At 40.2% G+C, this 17,156-nt stretch overlaps 1 protein-coding gene across 1 annotated transcript in view; it reads right to left on the reverse strand.

The window, feature by feature from the left end:
* LOC121610568 (ankyrin repeat and IBR domain-containing protein 1-like) overlaps positions 1 to 17,156 on the reverse strand; it is a 37,967-nt gene that overhangs the window by 8,166 nt on the left and 12,645 nt on the right. The window contains exons 6-17 of the mRNA XM_041942745.1: positions 16,146 to 16,354; positions 12,956 to 13,044; positions 12,689 to 12,833; positions 11,907 to 12,073; positions 9,583 to 9,671; positions 8,673 to 8,803; positions 4,338 to 4,472; positions 2,545 to 2,631; positions 2,157 to 2,223; positions 1,429 to 1,574; positions 741 to 919; positions 538 to 589 (exon numbers count right to left, since the gene is read on the reverse strand). Of these exons, the coding sequence (XP_041798679.1) occupies positions 538 to 589; positions 741 to 919; positions 1,429 to 1,574; positions 2,157 to 2,223; positions 2,545 to 2,631; positions 4,338 to 4,472; positions 8,673 to 8,803; positions 9,583 to 9,671; positions 11,907 to 12,073; positions 12,689 to 12,833; positions 12,956 to 13,044; positions 16,146 to 16,354 (1,496 nt within the window). The remainder of the gene's footprint in view (positions 1 to 537; positions 590 to 740; positions 920 to 1,428; positions 1,575 to 2,156; positions 2,224 to 2,544; positions 2,632 to 4,337; positions 4,473 to 8,672; positions 8,804 to 9,582; positions 9,672 to 11,906; positions 12,074 to 12,688; positions 12,834 to 12,955; positions 13,045 to 16,145; positions 16,355 to 17,156) is intronic.

A 17,156-nucleotide genomic window follows, 5' to 3' on the forward strand; every position in this document is an offset into this window, starting at 1 on the left:
CAAATCAAGCACTCACTATTCACAGATGAACAGTGTGACCAATCACAGGTATCTGTTTCAAGCACACTGATTAACCACTTTAAGGCTCAAACATGGACGTGATTGCTGATGAGAGCAGCAAATATTATGTGACTGCGCTTTCTGTGAGGATTAATCCATTCATTTGGCTGCATGTTGTGGTGGCGTTCTCTATAATCGAGTGCAGGATTTATATCCAACAAATGTATGTGGAAAAAGTCTTAATTTGATTTAAACAACTGATCTGTATTTTACTATAGTATACTACTGATGTTTATACTGTAGATGTATCAAATCACATGTCAACTGGGCGCCTCTAATCTGTTAAGATAAGTTATGAGAAATGTAATATCCCAAATACAAAGATGTGGATTTGAGTCAAAGTCTGTCAGACTATAATGCACAGTGTCAAAAGACAAATGCACATTTTGTTGAAGTGTGGGCTTCAAACAGCACAGCTGACATTTTAACTGACAAGCCTTCACTGAAAACTGATGAAGGCTTATTTCTCCCTGTTACCTCAGGTGATGCGAAGCCTAAGTATTCCCAGTCCCACGTTCCGCCGGCAAAACTGCAAATGAGGAAGAGAGATGTTGTCAGTGTGTTGCTGAAATTTCAAAGCTAATTAGTCACTTTTGATAATTTCAAACTGCAGTGCTGTTATACTGTTGCTGTATTGTTTTTTTTAATAAAGATTACACTGACACATGTCTATATGTTACCTGCGCCTGGGGGCCTCAGGAGAGTCATTGGGGGCCACTCCTCTGGCTACTGATGCCAGGAACTCCTGCCTCTTCTGCTGTACCAGACACGCCGCACGGATGATCTTGTGGCGCGGCGTCCGAAGATAAGGCCGATTAACCTTTTGTGCCAGATCCTCAGTCACCATCTCCAAGTCGGTCTGAGGACAGAAAGAGAGCTGGCTGGGCGGTTTGTTTGTTTGTTCGTTCGTTCAGAAAACTCAGAGAGTGACTGATTTTGAAGTATGAAGACACAGTTTCAAGTTTAACTTTGACTCGTAAAATAATCTGTTCTTGAACTGGAATGTTCAAGGACAAAGTGACTATAGAAGAAGTCCTATAAGTGAACTACTTTTAGAGTTAATGTGTATGTATCTACTTTACAAGCCTTTAAGACTTTATGTAAGACCTCGGAGAGCCTTACCCATTCATTTCACAGTATTTAAAAGGCCAACATAAAGGACAGCAGGTAAGTGCATTCCTTGTCTGTACCAGCGATCATAAATTATATAACACTACATCTTAAACTAAAAGCTGAGATATGCAGGTATAACTGGGGCAGATTGTGAAGATCATGAGGTAGAAAGCTTAAGTCCCACATCTCTAATGTCCCGCATAAGACTGGCTGCTGTGAACATTTGTCTTTTTTCTCAATAAGTAGGACTGAAACCTGCATAAGCTCGTAGATCTCTTTCTTTGTGCTTTTGGGCTCCAAAAAGAAGCCATAAGGATAAGAGCACTTGAGGATGCGGCGAGTCTTCAGTAGTTCCAGGACCGCATCTTCAATGAACGTAGTGTCAGGTGGGCCTCCTTCCCCTGGGAAAGAGAAGGAAAGAGTTGGATAACAAAAATTAGTATCTGCTTTACTTTTGAAGAACACATCCCTTATTCCAGCCTAAATTACCTGAAAATCTCTCTTTAACATCTTGTGAGGGTAAACTACTTTTTTTTGCTTTCTGCTCGTTTGAATCCAAACAAGACAACACATCTGGTTCTGCAGCAGAATACGCAATATTAATCATGGCCAACTGTTTTTTGGAGAATTAGACTCTGTCAGCTGGCACCCAGACCTATACAAGCAACACCACTGGAGTCAGCATCTACTGAAATTTAAACTGAGTGTTGTGCATCCCAACAAAATTTGGCTATGCTAAACAGGTTACAATTGCCTGTGCAGATGGGCTTTGAATGACTTGAGACAAAGCGTGTTCACAAAGCACAGCTTTCTTCAGATGTGCCTGCTGAATAATAACCAAACCATACCTTACACTGTTGTTAATACATTATTAAATGACCTTAGTGTTTTTTTCTCCCTCCTGCCTATTTCTAAAGACTAGATGAAGATGTGTCTGAATGTGTAATAAAGATTGACACTGTTATGGCAGACTGAACACGTACTTCCACTCAGGGCTCGGCTAAGCTGCTCCATCTTCTCTTTGGCTGTCTTTAACAGGCGCTGCTCCAGCTATTGTGAGGAAGACAGATACTGTAAGGTTTTATTGTTGAGTAAAAACTTCTTGTGAAGACTGGCAGACCAAAGAATGAATCGAATGAATATGAGGCTAAATAAATTAACAAAGGTGGGAGCAGCAGATTTCAATAATATTGTATATACACAGGATACAGAAATACCATACTTTCATCATGTTGCAGTATATTGCATTAGAGAGCGTGCCCACCAATGAGGTTTAGTTTTATACTAGATGCCAAGTCCCCACTGATTACATCCATGACTGTACGCTATGCAAAGCAGACATCATTGGAAGGCAAAGCCAGGCCTCTTTACCTGATAGCTGTGCTCATGGTTCTTGAAGCGTGTGTAGTAGTGCATAAAACGGTCGAGTTCCTGAAAGCTCTTGTGTTTCTTCTCTGCCTGCAAAACCGTGATGAGACACCAGTCACAGTGGATAAACTCCTGAGCATGTTGTTCCTCCTCACAGAGGAAAGTGCAGGTACTCTGGTTGAGAGCAGTCAAAGTAAGTGAGCAGTGCCACAGGTGAAATCAGTACTTGTGATTGGGAGGAATGCCAGTGAAGGGTGAGAATGAACTTCTTTTCACCTTTGATGAAGGTGGGCGGAATTGATTGTGGAAGGCTCTACGGTCAAGAGTCTAGATGAAGTTGGAGAGCGTGTCTGTGTGTATTTGTGTGTTTTCCAACTTGCTTATGTAAGCTCCACAGACTCAAGCACTTTCCTGTTAGAGTTTGTAAGCACATGAACACAAGTACTGTTGTTGGTTGTTTGTATATGTGTGCATGCTTGGATCAACATACAAAGTCAATACTACATGCTAATGTTTCAATGAGTTGCACATCTTGGTGGTACGTTACATTATCCTGTATGTGTTTGAACCTTTTATATGTGACAGTTAAAAATGAGAAGCAGAGTGTGTATTAGGGTTGGGCTGACCGACAACCAAACTGACGAGGGCTGAAGAGATGATCGCTGAAGCTGATGCTCCTGCCAATTTTAAAAAGATTTCATTTATTGGGCAGTGGGGAAAAGTGTTTCTATCAATTGTATAAAAATTCTAATCAGTCTGCTGTGGAAATTCATTATTCCTAAATGCGCTTAAAGAGGAAAAAATGATTTTCCACATCAAAGTCTGTTTACAGGCTTTGAGGAGCACAACTGCATATGTAAAAAAGTTGTAAAAATTATCCTTTTGTAGCTCCAGAGAAAGCTGTGTGAAGTCTGATGAACTGATGTCACCTGAGTCAACATTGATTGGGTCTGAAAACTAGATGTCTGAAAATTAAGGTGAAAAAAAGTCTGTTGTTGTGAAGTCACAACCCCGGTTCTGAAAAAGTTTTGGACGCTGTGTACAATGGAAATAAAACCAGATTGCTTGTGAACAACTGAGCCTTTCATATCCAATCATAATACTATCACCTGTTACCAATCAACCTGTTTACCTCTGGAATGATCCAAACAGGTGTTTTTGGAGCGTTCCACAACTTTCCCTGTCTTCTAACCCCCTCCTGTCCAAACTTGTTTGAAACATGTTGCAGATACATCAAATACAGAATAAGCAGATATTTCCAGATGTATGCACCACATTTTCACATGGAAGAAGAACGTGTGGAATAAAAAAAAAACAATATCTCTGGTTCTGCAGCACCAATTTTGATCTTTTTTAAAAAAATCCACAGTGTTGTAGGAATCCAATGCTAAATTGGTTGAGTAATCGTTTAACATTTAGCAACATATCGTCATCATATAATACATGACAGCTCAGTGTGTTTCAGAATGTCATTACTTTTGCACATAATCATAACGAGGGGTTCCCTAGTACCAGCTGCTACCACTCAACTCTGTCTGGCCACTCATTGCATATTGCATCACATTTTGATGAGGTGACATGTTGACAGTTAACTGAGTTGAAACACATAATGTAACACCTGGAGCCACTCCACTTCTTGATTTTGCTTAGCCTTTAGATTGACAGGTGAGGGATGGCAGTGCACTTTGACTACTGGCAAGTCTCCCCACCGCCTGATAAAACTGTTTTTCTACCTTCTAACATACCAACAGTGTCGGTGCCCCATCCTAGTTTGTATACAGCATGTATGTGTGTACCTCTTCAGTCATCTCCTTTGACTGCTCCTCCACCTGCTGGATAACCTCGTAGCGGGTGCAACGATAGTAGCCTCCTGTTGATGAGCTGTGCTTTTTCCACTCCTCCAGACAGATCCAGCAGAAGTCATACTTACACTGGAGGAAGAGAATGGAAATATTAGACTTAAATCCGCTTTGATCAGCTGTCGCTACATAGTGAGAGCAAGGCTTATAGGGACCCGATCAAAACACTGATGGGGTCATTATTCTATAGCCAGTACACTGTGCAATCAACATTTACTTCACAATGGTAGGTTAAAGCAAAAAACTACTATTGCTAGGTTAAAAATCTGTCAGAAAATCCTTTTTACTGCTTAACATCATAACAGAATTATAATTAAGAATGAAGGATATCTTTAAAGGTATGCTATGCACGACTCTCCCAAAAAAACAATATATAGACTCACACAAAAGTAATTAATCTCAGTCACCACTTATGACTAGGACTCTCTTAATCCACAATTAGATTTGACTTTGGATTTTAGGGACACAAATCATTTTGATTTTTTTTCATTGTTAGACTATTGAGTCTTGATTTGTAAAGATCAACAGATCATTGGTTTTGTGCCTTGAAAACGGTAAATTAAATTTTCAAATTCTCCTTTAAATAGGCAGGCTACATGGTATCAAGTGGGATATTACTACCGTATTTTTTGTCTATAATGTGCTGTCGGAGGTTTCATACTTTTAAGCAAAGAGGGAAGCCCGTCAGTCATGCCTGACAAATAACACAAATAAAAAGAAAACAGCAAAACAGTAAAGCAAACAGCAAGAAGCAATTAAATACACGCCATCAATTACTGGCACTGCAAAAACAAATGGACTACAACTTAGTTCAGTTTTCAATAGGTGTATTAAGCCAGGGGTCCCCAACCCCCAGGCCGCGACCGGTACCAGTCCGTGAATCATTTGATTCCAGGCAAGAAATAATCAATTATTTCCAAATCTTTTATTTTGAAAAATGACCGGATTCTCTTCTGTCACTTAAGCACTCAAATTTAACCCACAAGCTAGCAAATGATTAAAAAACAGACATCTTTGGAAAGTTTCTTTGCGAAGGGAAAAAGGCCCAGTGAAGTTGTGGGCGTGTAGCCCTCAACCAACAACAACACAGGTGAGGTCAGGACTTTATCAAAAGGTTGTGACCAAGTGCCAGACAATAAGCAGCAGCATGCAAGAGGTGGTGCTAAAAAAATAAAAAAAAAAAAAAAAAAAAAAGCTGATGCAGCAAAGCGATATATAAGCAAACAAAGCTCGTTCCAAAATGAGAGTAGATATGATGCTTGTTTAGTCAGCTTGCTAACGATAGCATCAGCTTTTCTATTTTAACAAACATTACTGTTTCTTCAATACCTTTAAGAGTCCCGAAACCTAGGACTCAAGACCCATCTGTCTCTGAGTCGTCTCGGTCTCAATCTCCTTCCCATCTCTTTTTTCCCTTTACAAATAGCAGAGTTTAAAAGGAGCAACATGCAGTTGCTTGAACCTTGCGCTGAATCCTTGTAGTCTGCTGCCACTAGAAGGCACTCAGACAACATTTGAGTTCAGCAAGTCCCACTGGGTATTGTAGAACAACAAAACGCTACAGCCACTCCAATTCACAGCCTATTTGGGTCTGTGAAGTGATTTCTCTCCCTGTGCCACAAGTACTTCTGTGGGTGACAAGTTAGCCCAAGCAACACTAAACCCTAAAGGCTAAGACCTCAGTTGTCCTGAAAACACCATGCTTACATGACGCTTCAGAAAAATCAATACAAAATGAAAAAGTGGAAGGGAGGCTGGATGGAAGGACAGCGAGACATGAAAAGACAGCGTGTGAAATGGAGAGACTTAAGATAGAAAAGTGTGAAGCCAGACCGGAGGGAAGGAAATGGCAGTGAAAAGACAAAGAAATGTTCCTTGGCAACACTAAGTCCTGTGTTTCCAAGCAACGGGGGTAAAGCCATTTCTTACCAGGTAATAACAGGTCAAGAGGCTGAGCCCTCTGTGGTCTCTCAGCTTGTGAAAGCTGCCCTATTCCTCCCAAACTAATCACAATCTCTAGTCAGCCTCTTTAACCAGGATGGAGACAGTGAGAGTGCTGTCACAGAAACAAAAGGACCCCGGTTGTGTGACTGCGACTGTGCTCCTTTCACAGCCTGCCCTCAAGCGACAGTAAAAGAAACAGAGACACTGTCAAGCAACACAACTCTATGTGATTATCTGTCTCACACTCTCCCTCCACCACTGACTGTCTCAATCACCTCCATATTACTCTCTCTTGTCTATCTCAGCTGCAGACTAACTGCGGGGCTGTTTGATGGACTGTTTAAGAGCATGACAGGATCATAATCTGCCACTTCTTTTATAATGATAACAAATTTGGCTTATAGTAGCTTGAATGTGATTAGATGTTTTCACCTTCACAATTGCAACAGGATTGCTAAAGTTACGTCCATCAGAACAAGAGAGCTTCTTATTAGTGCAAGTCTAGAGAATAATTTCATCAGCAATTTATCGCAACAACTGTTAATACTCAATTATTTAAGCATAAATATCCAATGGCTCCAAGGTGTAAATTCTAACCTGACAGACTGTTGTAAAAATAAAATACAGCCACTGGGAAATCTTGTGTAATGAGCAAAGCAGAAGTCAGAGTAACCACGAACTGCAGCCTGCTACACTCTTTCCATTAGCTATCTTTGCTAATAGCTGCTATCTGCCATTAGCTATTTAGCTCAGCTAGCCGGGCAGCTGACAAGTAGTTTACAGCAGCTCTGACCAGAACTCTGACTCCAGGGATGATGAAGACATGGCAGGCAGGGACAGGAGAGCCCTGACCTGGGAAAGGTTCATCACCAGTGTGGTCAAGTAGCATCTAGAGACGGAATATTTTCACATCTAACTCAGAAAACAAAAACAGCGTTCGTATTGTTCCTGTTGACATTGAATGAAGTGTGTTTTACGATGAGTTAACTTGGCAATTAAGCTTGTCTTAGTTCAGTAAGAGAGAGAAATTTGAATTCAGAAAATGTATGCTTGTATTTTTCTGTTTAATTGGGGTTAGGGTTAGGACAATAGCTGTAAGACTATTTCCTTTCTTGACATTTTGTGAGTGTATTTTGTTTATTTATTAGACAAAAAAAAAGCTAAGAGCACTTGTGAAAAGTGGCAAACAGACACATCTCTGGGCTGAAACTAAAAAGATTATACTATTGCTATTACTACTGCATCGCCTCTTGAGGTACAAAGTGGTATTACAAGACAGAGTGGGTCGGGCTAGCTGGTTAGCATGCTAATCTCAGCAAATACAGTATCTCTGCAACACAAGACATACAATCACCAAGACCAGAGGGCGAAACATGCTTGTAATTCTGCCCCATTGTTTTCAATTCAAACTTGGATTCTTGGCTGTTTTTTTAGTTTAAATGTAAATAGCAGTAGATTTTTCAATACACACCTGTGAATCAATTCACTCATTCACAACTGAAAATCTACTGGTCTGAATAGCTTCTGAGATGAAAGAATCCCCTAATTGACCATCACCTAAAGGCCCTGCCCACTTTTGATACAGTTGCTATGTCTATCAAGCTTTCCATTCTCGTACTATACATATGGAGTTGCAACAGATAAACCATCAAAATTTGATGAAAACGACTCACTAGCAGATTTAATAAGCATTGCTAGCTAATATAAGATAATGCTTAATGTGTGTGAGTCAGTTGAGAAGTCCCAGCTGATGTTTCCATGTGACACATGTTAAAACAAGGACGATGTAAAAATGTCTTAAATATGAACTTGATGGATCACAAACTGACATGTCCACAGACAGTGGACGTGTCCACAGAGAGTGAACGTGTCAGTCCAGAACAGATATTTTCTTTATGTAACCTGTAAGCCCACGAAATGAAGTAGGAAGCTATGAATATGCCCACTGCCTTTGGACGTAACGCTTGGTTACTACTGTAAGCCAATTAGCCAGACATGCTAAAAATTTGCAGCTAACTTTACAGCAGATAAGAGACAAAGTTAAATCCATTTCTCACATTTACTCATGTTATAGATTTTTGAATGACTACAAAAAAGATGCCACCCTCCAAACTTTTGACACCAGTATTGCTCTTCTTTGAGCCTCATGCACACCACATCAACATGTTGAGAAACGCAACGTTTCACAAGCTGGCCAGTGCCTCGTTACAGTAACTGAGCTATGATTGGATGATTGGACAGCCGCTGTTTGGAGGAGGGGTTCAGACAAAGGTCAATTACACACTGCATTAGTAAGACAGGTATGTGAAACGTCCCAGTCTACTGTACCTTAGCACACTGCATGTGGTTGCAGCCCTCATTTTTCTGGATTGGGGACTTGCAATTGGCGCAGGGCTTGGAGTTAGAGAGCAACCATAAGCAGTTGGCTGCATCCTCATAAGCTTCGCTCACACCAGCCACTTCGATAGGAGGAGGGGGAGGTAAACAGAACAAATAAAGGCATAATGAGACAGAATGAGAATGGCTATTACCACAGCATCTAAACAGGCCACTGCACAGAGTGGGAAATTGTTCTGGCTGACTAATGTGTATTGCTTATATATTTTGCTAACATCTCCCAAGATGCTCATGCCCCCGCCCCCCCCCCCCCCCACACACAAACAGAATAATTGGCTATTATCAGAGCACCTCTGATGTGTCGTTTGAAATGCCAAGATAAAACAGAATCTGGGGAAATCGAAGGGGAAGATAGTTCCACAACAAAATAATTGCTTTTATCTTTTGACTGTCACATCAACGAAGAGGCACTTTGGAGCGACTTGGGCCATCTTAAATCATCTATTAGATTGCCCACAGTCAAATTATTGCTTCTAAACATTGCTTACTTTCAATGAGTGGGTCGTTCATTTTAATTAATAATTTATCATCAACATGGTGGATTTTAATTGGCTTAACGCTAAACTGTTTGTAATTACCGTGGTTGAGTTCCAGGCAATTTAGCTCAAAATCAATCACCTGACTGCAACCCAAAAAAAGCTGGTCAAGTAAGGGCATGCCAGGTCAAAACTTCTTTGTTAAAATAATTTACGATCAGGCAGCTTCACACAATTCTACTGGTATTAACACTAAGTCAGATGCTGTTGGAATAGATAAAAAATAGTAAGTATTCCGTAAAACCATTTGACATCATGTTGGTAAAATTAAAAAAAAAAAAAAAAAAATTAATGTCAATACTCACATTCCTCAGGTCTCATCTCATTGACTTTCTGTAGCCACAACTTCCACGTGTCACAGTCACAGGGCTCATGGGCCTCGCCTTGACACTCCCTGGAACATACACAAACAGATAAAGGTGATGTAGACAGTTGAAATTACCAATTCAAAGTTCCCATTATGTCCCTGGACTACACATACAATTAAGACAAATAATGAACACACTAATCACACGCTGCTGTCAGATATGCTGTCAAAGTAAGGCAGTATCTGCCTTTCAACCAAAATGTATTCTTCATGTAAGGGAACCATACAAGTTGGACCCATGTTACATCCAGTTCCATTATGTGTCAGTTCCAATGTCATGTAAAATGAACACTTCAGTAAACCTGACAAGTGAGCCTAAAGGTCACTTTCAAGTCATATAGTGACGTGAGGTGCAGTGAGATGTGTAGTACTGGCTGAGGTGTGGTGGAGATCGTTATAGAATGGTGGGAGCGTTTTCAGGGCATTCTTCAGGGCTCTGGGAATAAGAGTACAGAGGGTGGAGGACCAAATAGCATCTTGGCCATTCTGCTCTTGAGCATGCTGCCAGGCTGACACACACACAAGATAACATGAGCAGTTATACATATGTGTCCACAGAAAACTACCCATGCACATACAAAGAGGACAGGTGGTGGAATATGGCATTGATCATATACAGTATTAAAAATTATTCACATACATTCATATTTCCCACATTTTGTTATGAAAGACTTAAAAATATGAAATTCATTTTTTGTCCACAATTTGCACACAAATGTTTAAGAAAATGTGTTTACATTTATTTCAAGTTGAAGGAATAATTCGACATTTTGGAAAATACACTTAATATGCAAAACATCAATATCAATCTCACGTCTGTCTGTGTGTTGAAGATCGCCTCCAATGAAAATCAAGTTTTCAACCTATCTACCATGTCCATATGGTGTCTTTTATATGTTGCCATATGTATACCATGAGTGAAATAAGCAGTCAACGCCATGCCTGAGCATTTCCACCTTGGAAATGCAGTGAACCAGTTCTCACAAACAGGGATTCAGACAGCCAGGGCTGCCTACGTAACATACTTCAGGAACAAATCCAGTCAAGTTGCTGGTGGGTATATGGTGAAACGAGGGCTATCAGAGGAGATGCCAAGTGTAGTTATGTGTCTGTATTCTCAAGCTAAGTTTCCTTATTTTCAAAACGATGCCAGAGACGTGTTCTGGTGTCGTAAAGTTGCAAAAACAGAAATAAACAGAAATAAACAGAAATAGTGAGTCTTCACCAAAGGATCTGAAAATCTGAGAGCCATCTTGCCACTAACGTTACACTGAAACTCTAAGCTGTTCCTTCCATTAATCCTGAAGACAAAGCGAGCCAACATGTTGGTCAACTTGTAAGTTTATGTTTTTTGTTTTATCCATTGACTGTGTCCAAACAAATCTGCAGTGTGCTGGATCTTGTTAGCCAAAGTTAGCCTGAAGCTGCAGGCAAGTGGCGGAGGGGTGGGTGGAGATAGAGACTGCTTAGATCTGCACATACTACATGTCAGCAAAGGTGTAAAGTTATATATATAACCAACGTAAGGCATGAAGGGCTATTATTTCATCAAAAAAATCCTCTGAATATGTAACTTTGATAAACAGAGACAAGGTTTGAAGACTTCAATCAATGCCTGGAGAGGAACTTCAGACACAAAGCTTGAGATGGGAGGACTTTAGCCGAGCTTATCATAAAGACTGGTTATAGCCAAATCATGAGCGGTATCTGGTTTTCACCAGGAAATCGTTGTCCTTACACTCAGACTTCTGCCTGGAAAACTCCAGGCACACACATTTTACTCAGGAGTGGCTTCCATCTAGCCACTCTGTCATTACAAGATATTCTATGGGAGGGCTGTTTTTTGGAGAGATGGTTTGAGCTAAGAGCTCTCTGTTGGAGGGGTCGTTAGATTCTTTGTGGGCTCACTGAAAATGCTCCCTCTTTCCTAGTTACTGGGTTTGACTTGACACTCAAATCTCAGATGAGTCTTGGTGATTTCAACCTTTTTTCTATTTAACAGTAATAGAGCACCTGGGAACTTCAGACACAAACACGCTGATCTGATGCTTTTCTGTAAGACACAATACATGTCTATTGCAATAACAGCTGACTTTTAATCAAACTAATTAAAATACATTCTTCATCTCAGTAATCTCCATTACGATTAAATTAGAATATTTAAAGTTTTGCAAATCAAATGTCCAGATTTAAATTATAAAATACATAATTACAAAAATGTTGACATTTTCATACATATATGGTGTGGTACTGTTTACTCACCAGCAGAAGAGGTGACCTTTGCCACAATCTACAGCAGGGGCCCGAAGGAGGGGGAAGCTAAGCGGGTCTGAGGTGGAAGTCCCAGGACCCTGGGTGTTCAGTCTCACAGCCCTTTCACACCCTGCCTCAGGACACCAGCGGATTGCCGGATTGTTCTCCACAAATGCCTGCCAACAGAAGGAACAAAGAAGATTAAAACTCAAGCGACAGTGCAACAATCTATTGATGAACTGTAGGTATTTTAGTTAGGGTGACTCTATTACCACAATATCATCTGTTACAAGTTTGAAAGTTTGGTGTTAATTTCCTTTTTAAAGGTTGCAAAGGTGCACATACAAGTCACTTTAACTCCTGAAGCTGATAAAAAAAAAACATGTTGACTTCTGTTAAAATAATCCCCTACAATGTGAATGTTTTCCTTTCTAGTCCAGACCATCAGACAGCTAACTATAAGAGGTCCTACATGCTGTCCTATTTTGTAAGTAATTCAATCTTGACCCAAAAAAAGAAAAGAAATTTATGGCACTGCCTGTGGAGCTTCAATGAGAAAATGTTCATGTTTGCATGATAACTCAAACAAAGAAGCTGGTCGTTTATTTGCCCCTGTTGTGTCCTTCCATGTCAGCCAGAGGACATTTATATTTAGTGAAGTCTTTACATTGACACTGAACAGCAGAAATCATGTGTTACTGTCTCTGAAGGTGGCAATATAATATATATATAGAAGGCTCACAGGTACAATAAATCTGTTTAGTGCAAATCTGTTTTTTTCATCTCATTACTTTGATGTCGAACTGGAGGTAGCGCTTGTCCATCTCTCTAGACACCACACTCTCAATGACCTCCACAGGCACTAGCTGGTAGCAGTCAAAGGCCGGGCAGAAGATGTTGTGGGCTTCACCCTCTTGGATCTTTAAATTAAGAAACCTGAGGAAGCATACACACATTGCAGACAGCGATGAGGTATACACAGAAGATCAGAGTAAGCAAATTAAGGACAACCTGAGGGGATCTGCAGAATCCACAGGCCAAACCAAAACACGACTTACCCTTCCCAACATCCTCTGCAGAACTCGTGCCCACAGGACATGTCCACGGGTTCCTCGAAGACGGAGATGGAAGACATGCAGATACCACACTGTAATACAAAAGAAAGAGGCACAACCTGTTTTACAGCCACAGTGCAACTAGTTTCAAGTTAGTCTCTATAAATAATGCCTGCAATAAAAGGTAATTTTCTCATTTTCAAAGGCCCTCCCTATAATTCATGCATCATTCCATCACCCTTTGAATGAAAACACACAGCCTTCAAATCTTGAGAACAAGCATGCTCAAAATATGGCGATGGGTGACCTAATTTTTAATATTCAATGGGATGACTAGGCGAGGAAAACTATGCCTTAACAAGTTGATATCAGTCAGTGTGCGCACACCACACTCAATGGTAGTCCTTGATTAATGAAAAAACACTGTGCCAAAGGCCATCCCAGGCCAAGATGAGGACCTCTCATTAACATGTGGCTCACAGATTATTTTTCTCTCATCAGATGCATTTATTCACATCCACAGAAATTTGAGACACAAACAGATACAAACAGGGACAAACACACACGCGGGCCTTGTTACAGTGAAAGCCTGACCCTAACAAAAGACATAAAGGAGGCAGTGTACTTCAACAATGTAAGTATTGATTTGTGAAAGAGCAGAATGTGATATAATCAACAGCAACCTTTAAACGGGCCCTTGAGTAGACTGGGTCGATTGGCACAGTGCAGTTCAAGGCACGCCTTTTCAGAGCCGCGACAAAAGATACTGTCAGACAAACGCAACCTATAATTTCTCATAAAGTAATTGATAAATCAAGCCTGTCAGCTCTGACTATCATCTATCAACAGTTTAGTTCACATACCGCAACACTCTGGATTGAAATATTCACTAGAGGACAAATAATCAGTCATCCAAAAAGACTATATCTTCTAACAGTAAACTTCTCAGAGACTGTCAAGAACTGTCACACTGCCCCACAGGTAGACATGTCATTTCAAAAGCTGAAACTCCCTGGTCACCAATATCAGGTGTCAAAAACATTTCAGAAATTGCTAATGCATAACGTTTAAAAGGAAAGGATCAGTTTCCCATCATTATTGTGTATATAGATTCTCAAATGAATGTAATGTACCAAGGAAGTGCGTAAAGTGAAGTTCCAACTATATGTACAATACAATAACGCTTGTATTCATTGCAAGCAATGCAGAGTATAGAGTCACAACAAGAGTAAATGATGTTTCTTGCTCACATTCAGGATGCTAAAAATCTGACAATATAGTTTTACACATTGAAATCTAAATGTAAAAACAAACTGATAACTAGCTTGATTCCTTTTTAAGTTAATGCATATCCTTAACACCAATCAGAAGACAGGACAGATAACTTCGCCTTTCTATGGTCCTGGTCTCATCTGGGACACCCTGATTGATATCAAACACACTGGATACCTTCATTGACAGTCTTCTGTAGTGAGTGGTCGAAATGCCAACAGCATAAAGGACATCTCACATTACCTGATGCAATTATCATCTTGACAACTGCCCACAAAGACTGCTGAGAAAAAGATGAAGCATATTTGATAATTATCGGGAAATCCCAGGCAAGGTCAGGCTAATGGGAGGACATGCAGGGGGTGTGCTGACCCTCTTGCAGGCAGGGGTCAATAACGCTCCATAGTGACCTTGCAGACGTGCAGATTTTGTAAGCACAGCTGTGGAAAATACACCTTCCATGAGCTTTTCACAGCATGTGCCACATATCTATGACTCATGGGAGCTGTAGCTGCTGCAAATTATATTTGAGTATACATCAAAACAGATTAGCTATTTATCACATTCTGTTTTAATTCAGGTTTACACAGAGTGTCTGAACACACAAACTTAATTTTCCACCTAACTGTTTATTAAAAATACTTTACAATCATATCATTGCAGTATGTCAATCATGTAAAATACCGATACTGACCCCTCCGCAAACAAATAACTGAAATATTAAGTCAATGTATAAAAAATGTCATTTTTTTGGCATCAGATTCAGAATAAACAATAAATATATTGTCTTTGTTCTGTTTTCCATGGAGTATCTGCCAAAAATTAATTTAATTAAGTTTTCACAAGTTATCACAATCTTTTTTTATTTGTGTTCTCCACAGAGTCCCAACTTTTGTGGAATTATAAAAAATTAAGATAAATTACAAGGTGCTAAAATTTCACTTCGTAGACAATACTTGTTCCATGTTTACGTTAGCTGTAGAGTGAAAACAATCGTCAGCTACAGTGACACTTGCATAAGCATTACTTAGCCGGTTCTGTATGCTCCCTATGCTCTGAAAATTCAGCATCCCACCAGGGGAGCGGCATGACATTTCAACACTGAAAAAACAAACCTGGAAGCCTCTATAGTTTGATCATTAATTCCCTCATGTTTGGCACAGAAGCAGAAGGTGGTACGAAATGTTCTTTCTACCTGTCTGGCCTACGGACAGTTGAACTTCGTACACTAATAATATCTTTTAGAAAGTATTTTTATATTCTCTCACATTCAGAGTTTGTTTGCACCTAAATTAACAAACGACTTCTCCTCGGAGCAGAGGAAGTCCTTCTTGTGTTTATGTGGGGCAGACCGCTGGCATGAATACTGATGCTTGTTAGCAATATAATGCTGGAAATAATGCAACATTACACAGACAGACAGGTGTGGCAGTGAAAATTTAAGGAATTCAGCAGAAACACTTCAGGAAATCTGTGGCACCATAGGGACAGGATTTAAATAAACATTGGTGTACAGTTTTTATGGGTACACTGCCAGTTGCCATTAGTCTGTGCTCTTCTATGCTAGCTTTATGCTTTGCTGCTGTAGCAGATTCTTGGCCAGGAAAACATGCAGCTCCCTGGGGCTACTAATGCTGTGGTTTAATGTCATCTGATGGCTTTTCACTGATAAGTAAAGTTAAATGATAGACTTCCCTAAAATGATGTTCTCATCTACCACATCTGCAACTGCAATTTAAAGTTTCCTCAAATTTATGAAAACTAAAGAGTTTCTGTTCTAACCTGACCTCCCACTACTTTAATGTGACATGTGGGGCTTAGCACCAATTTGGCTGGTAAGACCATTTCAGATTTTTGCTCATCCTCTTATTCTGTTAATTTGACAAACACTGAAGAAAGGGAACCCAAAGACATCTCTCACCAGAGAAGACTCCTCATCAGCAGGCATGAGGCTGATTTGGTCAGGGGATGTGATGGAGGAGCGGGTGGTGCGTGGCGTACGGGGCGAGGGCAAGGTGTCCCAGGCATTGCAACCACTTGGAGGCGGGTTGGGCATTTGTACCCCTGAGCGTTGGCAGCATTCCTCTGCATTGGTCATCCAGGCCTCTAAGAGCTTCTCTCTGTCCCAGTCTGATGCCAGAAAGGAAAGATATACTTTAAGAGAAAGAAAAGCTAACACATAAAACCAGACAGAGAGGAATAACAGGAGCACATAAATGATGAACCTAATAGCTTTGTGTTGAGCACATGCCAATGAAGTATGATGAGAGTTTGGATGACAGTCAAAACAAATCAAGCAAAGAGAGGGAAAAGTGGATCTCATCATTGTAAGAGAAGAGTACAATGTAGTAAAAGGACAGTTCTAATATATGTTGGGACCTAAAGCCTGAATGGCCAGTTGGGCTGGCCTTTTAAAGAAACAAAACCTCCTCAACATTTTTTTGACCATTACCCAGACTTTTATACACCCTGCAATAAACAAACAGATGAGGCCAAGTTACAGTAAGCTTCTAAAAGTACTCTGATCTAGAATCACTGAGTCAACAGTACAAGAAACACAGTGTATCATGTGATAATATTTTATAAATCTTCACTAATGTGGGTCTTAAACAGGCATGGATAAACACTAAAGACAATAGCCAGAATTCCCATTCAGCCAGGTAAAACAAGATTTGTTCACAACTAAATTCTCATTTCATCCACTCAAAATGTTTTGACATAAATACATTTTTTTCAGTTCATCCAGTCTTACATTTGTAAGAATAGGTAAGCACATTGCTGAGTCCACCAAAGCCCACACAAATCCCACTTCTGTGGCAACACTACCACCTAAGCCTTTCAAACAGCCAACAACATAGACCTGCTGCCATCTGCTTTTCTGTTTTAGAATAGCTGTTCAATCTCACATTAGCACAAGAACAGGTTTGAGAGC

The sequence above is a fragment of the Chelmon rostratus genome, chromosome 8 (genome assembly GCF_017976325.1).
Source record: "Chelmon rostratus isolate fCheRos1 chromosome 8, fCheRos1.pri, whole genome shotgun sequence".
Taxonomy (NCBI): domain Eukaryota; kingdom Metazoa; phylum Chordata; class Actinopteri; order Chaetodontiformes; family Chaetodontidae; genus Chelmon; species Chelmon rostratus.